At 37.3% G+C, this 9660-nt stretch overlaps 1 protein-coding gene across 1 annotated transcript; it reads left to right on the plus strand.

Moving 5' to 3' along the window:
* The first annotated feature begins 227 nt into the window (after nt 1–227).
* LOC125251657 (cortexin-1) lies at nt 228–6203 on the plus strand. The gene is made up of 2 exons (XM_048164736.1): nt 228–421; nt 3766–6203. The coding sequence occupies exon 2, from the start codon at nt 4149–4151 to the stop codon at nt 4413–4415; it is 267 nt and encodes an 88-aa protein (XP_048020693.1). The 5' UTR covers nt 228–421; nt 3766–4148; the 3' UTR covers nt 4416–6203.
* Nucleotides 6204–9660: the final 3457 nt, after the last annotated feature.

The raw sequence follows: 9660 nt of genomic DNA on the forward strand, positions 1-9660 counted from the left end.
CTTGTGAAAAGGGACATTATAGATCATCTTTAACCTGGAAATTTTCCAATACTGGCTCTGCAATAAGAGCCTTGGTTTAAACATTAGAATAAACACATTTTATAGCTAATAATATATATTTCTGCACTATTATGTTAACAACCTGTAGAGTGTGTTAAATCTTTTTTTCCCCCTGGAAAATAACGATGTAAAAAGGTTTCAATAAGTGTGTCTCTCTACAGAAATGTGCTTTCAAACACTAACCCTCCCTGAGAAATATTCACTGGAGTGAAAGTGTGACAATTTGCCCCGGTTACGTGCATGCACTGATGTTCGCCCTCGCGATCAATCAGCCAATCGCACATGAGCGTGTGTGAGGGATGACAGTGAACGCGCACGGGAGAGCTGCCAGACCAGCACGCGCTCCGGACCGTCAACATGGGTATGCTGCGTTTCATTTTTTAAACTTAGTTCTTAAGTTCTCAATATGCGTGATTTGTCTGTCACTGTCAGTATATGCGCGAATGCATGCGTGCTTTGTAGATTTTATATAGCCTATATTTGTCATACAATAAACTGAATCACTGTAAACAGAAAACTTGATAATACTTTCTATGCCGCCTGTTCATATATAATATATTATAAAAAGATTACATTTTAAAATTGTCAGACGCATGTTTTATAACAAAACATTTCAGATTAGAACTCAATATATAGTTTTTAGTGTACGCATCCCTAATTTGAGCTTTGCATTATTATAAATGGTCTGGTGCACATACTGTAAGTGACTAATAATCCTGAAAGTTGATAATACATTATGGTAATTAGACAGATTATGTTGACTATAAATCCATTGTTTGCTCTGTTTATTGTGTTTATATTAACATGCGTCATATAGTTTTATCCAGAGGTGCTCCAGTCAAGTACATTGACAGCAAACAATGATTTATCTGAAGTTTGAGAGTGGATCGATCAGCTCTGCTATTGATCTGTGTCTATTTCTGCACAGGCAGGATTTCCTTCTGCACGTCTGATCATGTTATCTATATCAACCTTCATAACCTTTCTGAAACAGCTTTATATATATATATATATATATATATATAGAGAGAGAGAGAGAGAGAGAGAGAGAGAGAGAGAGAGAGAGAGATGTGTGTGTATTCACAACACTGAAACAAATAAAAATGTGCTTCATTTAACCTAGTTAGGTTGATGTACACTGAAAAAAACTGCTGTACTTGGCTATTGCAAGTAAATTCTTGAATGCATTGCTAGTAATTTCTACCAATATAGGGCTGGGTATTGACACACATTTCACGATTCGATTCAATTTCAATTTTTACAAGTTTTGATTCTGATTTTGATATCAGATACAATGCATGCCAATTTTTTTTCCAAGGAAAAAAATCTCAACTAAAAACTATACAGGGAGTCAGTTGATACTTGTTATGGAAATATTAATATTCAGTTATTTGTGGTTTGCAATAATCCAGTTAGACTAAACAGTGTCTTTTTCAGCATTTATTCTTGCAAAAAGGTCATTCACAACATGCATTACAATATTAGGATAAGTTAAAGTACTCAAAGTGTTCAATATTTCACTCATCACTGATGTCTAGAAGTCTCTTCTTTGAAGAAAAAAAGAGCAAACAGATCCTTATTTGCAAACGCAATAAACTATAATTGATACAGAGTATGGTGTATAGTAAAATGTTAAAGAATTCTTTGTCTTTTACTGGAAACTAAAATTGCTCTGTTATATGTCTGAAAAAGCCACTGTTTGGTCGAACTGGTTTATTGCAGACTCACCACAAATACCTGAATATTAATATTTCTATAACATGCTACATTGCTATAATATTGAAGGTTAATATTAACTGATTTGTATACAAACACTTAAATTGTTTTGTTTAATAATAATAGTAATATGGTGCATATATTTAGCAAAATGCTCCTCTCTGGAGTTCATTTTTTTTTTCCAGACTAACGAGTTTATGGTCACTGAATATGGTTTTTCTGAGGTAAATATAACATACATGACAAGCTGTTTTACTGACATCTTTCCACGGTTGAAACACTGATTAAAGGCACAATATGTACGATTTTTGGATTAAAATATCCAAAAACCACTAGAACAGTGTTATATATTTTGTTGACTTGTGTCTGTGTGTCACCTATCAGTGACATCATACCCGCGTTACCCTCGATTTCCAGAAAGAACAAAGATGCTTTAATATATTATGTGTTTTATTAGACAGGAGAGCAGCTGTTTGGATATTTTATTGACAGAAACCTCATCATATTATTTAGCTAAACACAGTAAGTCTTATTGTTTAAATCTCATTTTCTTGATTTACCGCTAGTACCATGTTTTACCATGCCTAATATCGATCTAGCTTACTGCAGTGTGCAACACACGTCTCATAGCAGTCGCAGAGTGAACGTAGACTAGCATTATAACAACTTTCAACATCTAATATGATAAACAGCGCTGTGTTACCCCACATACACTTGACCAGAAGAAGCGGAAGCGGCGACTACGGCATAATAAAAGTCCCACTGCTCTCGAGACGTGTGTTGCGCTCGTCTCTCGTTCCACTCCAACGGCTTTCAGCCACACCCTGCTTCATACAACAGTAATGATAATAAATCTTTATACATTAGCTCATCCATGAATATGATTTCTGCCCATCGGATTCTTTTCCATCATCTGTAGACATGAAGACAAGACATCCCATGATTCCGCGAAATCAAGGCGTCATCAAGCCACGCCTTTGATTTGAATAAGCGACCTCTAGTGGTGAAAATTACATATTGTGCCTTTAAGCGATTACATGAGACATCATACGGAAGAAAAGTCGTACTGTATTTTTAACATACCTTCTGATGTTCATTCATGTTTATTTTGTGCTATAACTAGTAGTAAAGCAGAAGAGATGATCAGTTCATCAGCGATCTGTCACGCCACATTAAAGAGCACCAAACCGGTATTTATTGTTTATATTTCATAATAAAATGGACAGAATTTGAAATCTGAGACTTTGTTTCATATCAAAAGTAACATAAAGCTTACTGTGAATTACTGGATGGGAGGCACGTTACAATGTCCGGATCATTCCAACTGAAGACTAAATAATTGAATCGATGTCAGTTCATAAAAATGAGAATTGATTAAAATCAAGAAATCAATATTTTTTTTCACCCAGCCCTACTACCAATATTTACAAAGCAACATGCATAACAGATTTAAATGTGAAATTTGGAAGTAGTAAGACTATTCCAGTAATCTTTGTTTTATTTACAACAGTGTAGTAAGGTTGATTCTGTCACTAAGTAATATTTTTGATATTGCTACCTCCAGTCTTATTGGCATTCCTCTATTGAGGCTGTTTGATAACCAAAGCATGGTTTTGTCTATATGACCTTTACTAAATTTGTATATATAGATGCCCTTTGACCTGCCCTTAACCCTCTAGTTATTATTAACTCAGCTGTCTTTGGGACAGGAGTCAGCTTTCAGCATACAAATCCCATCCTAATGAAGTCAGAGGGAGGGAATTCCAGTGGCAGAGTCTCTATTTACTTTAGGAAATTTTAGGAAAACCATCCCATCAAAGTGTCAAGTTTTGCTGTTATACAGGCCTTGCTCTTTAGTATTCCACACAGATGCTGTGGTGAACAGGTGACCTGATTTATTTCTCTTTTATGTGGCCGCTATCGATTCACAATGTTTTGAGATCCCAATCGACCCAGATTTATGTGTGCCGTCTTTCTCTTTATTCACAGAGCGGCATTTCCTGTCACGTTCCTGCTGGAAATAGCAGCTTTTCTCTCTTTCCTCCTGCCGACAATTATCTCTGCGAGTGAGAGCACCTGAATATGACGCCGCGTGTGCAATTATCCACTGAAGAGCATGTTTTCTGTCTGTCTGGAGTCCATTTAAACAGCAGTGCAATGTCTGTGTGAACTCAGTAGAAGATGTGGATGTCCTCTGCTGGATGTAATATCTTTTGTGCATGAACATCCTGTTGCATCTGCCTGATTTCTCGTTGCATCTGCTGATGAAGTGAGGTGCTTATGACACTTTCACCTGGATGCATCAAGCTATTCTAGAGGAAATTTTATTGATCCTCTCACCCTTGGACTCCTTTCATCTTTGAACTGAGAAGATGAGTGAAAGCCCTCTGACGGAGTATGAACTGCTGTCTCTGGCTCCTGTCTCGGGCCCCGGGGCCACAGCGGGGCTCCTGCTGGTTCCTGACACAGAGCAGAGCACTGCGCTTTGTTTTGTGGGTCTCCTGCTGCTGTTTCTGGTGTTCCTGCTAGTCCGTTGTTTCCGGATTCTTCTGGACCCCTACAGCAGCATGCCGTCCTCCTCGTGGTCTGATCCCAAAGACAGTTTGGAGAGAGGACAGTTTGATTACGCACTGGTGTAGCTGCACAGTTACAAACCACCTGTCTGTTCGAGGTCTAAAAGAAGTTCAACCGTGAATCTCACAGATACTGTCAAGAACATATTTTACCTCAATATATAAGAGGTAATTGTTTAAAGTATTTGATTTTTATTATATAGAGGTGTGTTTCCTTTAGATTTTGGGGTGAAATATGAGCTAGACTCATTCTTGAAAGGTTTTGTGAGATTCAGCCACAAAGCTACTGCTACCAACCCAATATCTCTGATTTTAAAGATTTTAGTCTATAAAACATCGATTGTTTGATATTATTTTTTTCATATGCATGTAGTCATCATTAAAGTGTGAACATATAGAAAATAAATAGATATGACTCAAGTCATATCTCATATCTCAAGTCAAACCACGCAAAACGCCTTAGCAACTGCATAGCAATGCCCTGACAACAATCCAGAACATCTTAGCAACCACATAGTGATGCCCTGGCAACAATCCAGAACATCTTAGCCACCACATAGCGACGCCCTGGCAACCATACAGAGCATTGTAGCAACCATATAGCGATGCCCTGACAACCATCCAGCACATTTTAGCCACCACATAGCGACGCCCTGGCAACCATACAGAAAATCTTAACAACCATATAGTGATGCCCTGGCAACCTTCCAGAACATCTTAACAACCACATAGCAATGCCCTGGCAACCATCCAGATCATCTTAGCAACCACATAGCGATGCCCTAACAACCATCCAAAACATCTTAGCAACCACATAGAGACACCCTGGCAACCATCCAGAACATCTTAGCCACCACATAGCGACACCCTGAAAACAATCCAGAACATCTTAGCAACCACAAAGCGATGCCCTGAAAACCATCCAGAACATCTTAGCAACCACATAGCGATGCCCTGACAACCATCCAGAACATCTTAGCAACCACATAGCGATGCCCTGACAACCGTCCAGAACATCTTAGCAACCACATAGCGATGCCCTGACAACCGTCCAAAACATCTTAGCAACCACATAGCAATGCCCTGACAACTATCTAAAACAACTTTGCCAATTCAGAACATTTTAACCACCACATAGCAACACCCTGGCAACAATCCAGAACATCTTAGCAACCATATAGCGATGCCCTGACAACCATCCAAAACATCTTAACAGCCACATAGCGATGCCCTGGCAACCATCCACAACATCTTAGCCACCACATAGAGACACCCTGGCAACCATCCAGAACATCTTAGCAACCACATAGCGATGCCCTGACAACCGTCCAGAACATCTTAGCAACCACATAGCGATGCCCTGACAACCGTCCAGAACATCTTAGCAACCACATAGCAATGCCCTGACAACTATCTAAAACAACTTTGCCAATTCAGAACATTTTAACAACCACATAGCGACACCCTGACAACCATCCAGAACATCTTAACAACCACATAGCGACACCCTGACAACCATCCACAACATCTTAACAACCACATAGCGACACCCTGACAACCATCCACAACATCTTAACAACCACATAGCGACGCCCTAAAAACCATCCACAACATCTTAGCAACCACATAGCGACACCCTGACAACCATCCACAACATCTTAACAACCACATAGCGACACCCTGACAACCATCCAGAACATCTTAACAACCACATAGCGATGCCCTGGCAACCATCCACAACATCTTAACAACCACATAGCGACACCCTGACAACCATCCACAACATCTTAACAACCACATAGCGACACCCTGACAACCATCCACAACATCTTAACAACCACATAGCGACGCCCTGGCAACCATCCACAATATCTTAACAACCACATAGCGATGCCCTGGCAACCATCCACAACATCTTAGCAACTACATAGTGATGCCCTGGCAACCATCCACAACATTTAAGCAACCACATAGCGACACCCTGACAACCATCCAGAACATCTTAGCCACCACATAGCAACACCCTGGCAACCACCCAGTTATGTGTTGCACTGACAATCACCACCCAGAGTTTAAGAACTGCATTTTAGTTTAAATTCCTGTTTCAATAAAATATGTGAATCTGTAGAAACGGATCAATTAATACACATTTTAATTCATTTATGTTGGAACAGACTTTTATAAACCCCTCTTTTTATTGTGACTGCCTTTCTCATCAACTTTATTGTTCATGTGACTTGGTTAAATGTTACTTATTAATATTATTATTATTATTCAGTGTTTTACACTATGTTTGTCCACTTTGCAGGTTTTGTCGATGATAACTGGAGCAAATGTGCCTTTTATTGCTGTCCAGATGTATTTTTTTGAATCAAAAACTCTGTTGTCTGTCTGTGATTTTCACAGTATTGATTTTCCTGTGGTGTTGACAGCTGGTTTGGGATTAGTAGGTACGTTTTATCATTTTAAAAGGGCAAAACTGTGTAAAAACACAGGGATTTTTCTCTGGAAATGTTTCTTACTCTGTTTGTTTTTAGCAAAGAAATATTTGCTCAATAAATGCCTTTTTCTCTCAGCATATTCATCTGTATTGTGTGTTGCCTGGTTTTCACCTTCACGATTAATCAGGCACGTCTGTGGACACCCCACATGGGACACAAAGTCCCTTAACATCACCAGTGCATTAATCTGTCATTAATTTATCAAAAAATACCTGTCTGTATATCAAATGCTCATAATTCCATAATCGATTTAGCAGCTGTTTCCTTGTGCATCATGTCTTAATCAATGCAAATCCACACTGATTTTCGCAGGAAACAACCTTGTTCCCTTGGGATTGATATAATTCTTCTTCTTTGACGTGATCAAAATGAAGCACGTACCCGTGTGAGTGTGTTTCACATCACTTGTAAACGAAAGGGTGAAAGGTCACGTTCGCTTTATTTTCCCCTTGTGCGGCAGTAAATGATGTCCATGGAGCCGCTGTGGTTTATGTTCGGCCTCTGATTAAGAGAAACGTATTGATTGCATAATTGATTATAGTGTGCTGTAAATCCTACAGGTATCGACAACAGGACATGAAGTAAAGGCAGGTCTGTTTCAAATGCTTATTATGTCATGTTACATACAAAATATTAAATGCTTTTGAATGAAAAAATCATGCAAAAACTCTGATGTCACAGATAGTGCTGAATATATTCTTCATGTTGTTTATTCAATAATGGTGTCACGTAGCCAGAGGTTTGACAATCCACATAAAGTGGATATAACTTATTCTGTATTAGTGCTGAAATCTGAGGAGCTCCATAGTGTTTGACACATGATGACTGATCCAAATAACACAAGCTAAACATTCTGTTCCAATTCTTTGCCTTCAAGCGCCATCTACTGCTGAAAATCAGTATGACAGATGAATAACTGCTGGGTGCTATGTGTGAAAATGTCAAACTTCCACTAACTGGTCAAACAAAAATTTAAAAATGGCATAATATAATAATAATATACTTTTTAATAAACCCAATGCTCATATCCTAATGTGTGCAGTTATACGATCCAGTTATGAATTATGAGCTACATATTCTGACAGCTGCTAACAACAAAGATGAAATGGCTCATCATAATAAAATAATAATAATGAACTTTTTAGGGTTCAAAAGAGGAAGAAAAAAAAAAAGAGCTCTCCTAAAGAAACATGGATTTCAGATGGATTTTGGAGAGACCCAGTAAACAGTTCAGCCTCCGTCTCATTAGTGAAAGCTCCAGACACACAAAAGAGTTCTGCTTCACTTCATCCGAATAAAACACAGGAATCTGACAAGCGACGCAACTTCATCCTGCAGTGACATGAGAGACTCTGAAGCACAGACATTTACACTGTACAGACATTTATACTGTAACATGATGAGATATAAAAAAGTGCACTTTAGCATACTTTTAAAACATAAATAACATACTTTAAAATAATATACTTATTTGTAAACTTTTTATACACATACATTTTACAATAAAATGCAAATGCATTATATAATAAATATATTTATATTTAATGCAATTATCTGAAGTTTTATCTTTATTGCATAATTCTCTCTGAAATATGGTTAAAGTGGACTGTTGGATGTATGGACAAGCATTTATGATAAACTAAAATATATTTTAATGTAATTTATATTGAAATTTATAGTTAAATACAGACGTGGACAAAATTGTTGGTACCCTTGGTAAATATGAACAAAAAAGCCTGTGAAAATAAATGTGCATCGTTAATCAATTAGATCGTTTATTTCGAAAATTCACAAAAATCTAACCTTTCATTGAAGTATAAGAATTTAAAATGGGTGTAAATTTCATTATGAAATGAATGTTTTTCTCTGTAAATTTGTAATTACATATTTGATTAATTTGCAATTTGCACTACAGTTAAAATGATAATCAAATACACGTCAAAATAAGTGTACTTTAAAGCACGACAAATGATTATTAAATCATAATGATTTAACATGTATTTTAAAACATTCAATTTGACACTACATCACAAAGTGCACTTATTAAAAGTATCCTTAGTGTGTTAAGAAATGTTTATGAAAGTCTACTGTCTAATTAAGTGGCCTTTTATTTAGTTAATATTATATTATCTGCAAGTACATTTAAAAAAAATAGTGCACTACAAGTGCAACGCTTCAGTTAAGCACACTTCTTTTTCACAAAGGGGTTGTGATGTGATTTATGGGCTCCTGTGCTCAATATTACATTTTTACTCATAAATATTGTCTGCTCTTTACCGTAAAAGTGATTTATTGCTTAAACTCACAAACATGTATTATACCTTGTCTCAGTTGCATATTTACATTTATTCATTTGATATTCATTTTTGTCTAAAGCTGACTAAGCGTTGGTTGAATTCGGAAAATCATACACTTTTACTATTTCTGCCATATTTTTACAGCAGTATGGTGTGTAATTGTTCATCAGTATTCCCAAGAAAACATGTTTTGTTTGAAAACGTTTGATTATAGAAAAGAAAGATGAAGTTTTCATTGTAGAAGTCTGTGACATGAACATTCACTTAAATCAAAGCAAAGCAGTGAAATGATTTGAAGTTCACCCCTATGTGCTCTTATAAGCCTTGTTTTGTTCAGTGCATGGTCATGCATGGAATTCTGCATGGAAAACAACACTTCGTGTCACAGAGCATGTCAGCGAAACAAACCCTGTCACTTGCCCTGCGTTAAATGTGTGTAATCTACATTAAGAGGCATGCCGGGCATGTGATCAGAGGTGAAGGTGTGATTGCATCGGGAACTGTCTGCATCTT

The sequence above is a fragment of the Megalobrama amblycephala genome, linkage group LG17 (assembly GCF_018812025.1).
Source record: "Megalobrama amblycephala isolate DHTTF-2021 linkage group LG17, ASM1881202v1, whole genome shotgun sequence".
NCBI classification, from domain to species: domain Eukaryota; kingdom Metazoa; phylum Chordata; class Actinopteri; order Cypriniformes; family Xenocyprididae; genus Megalobrama; species Megalobrama amblycephala.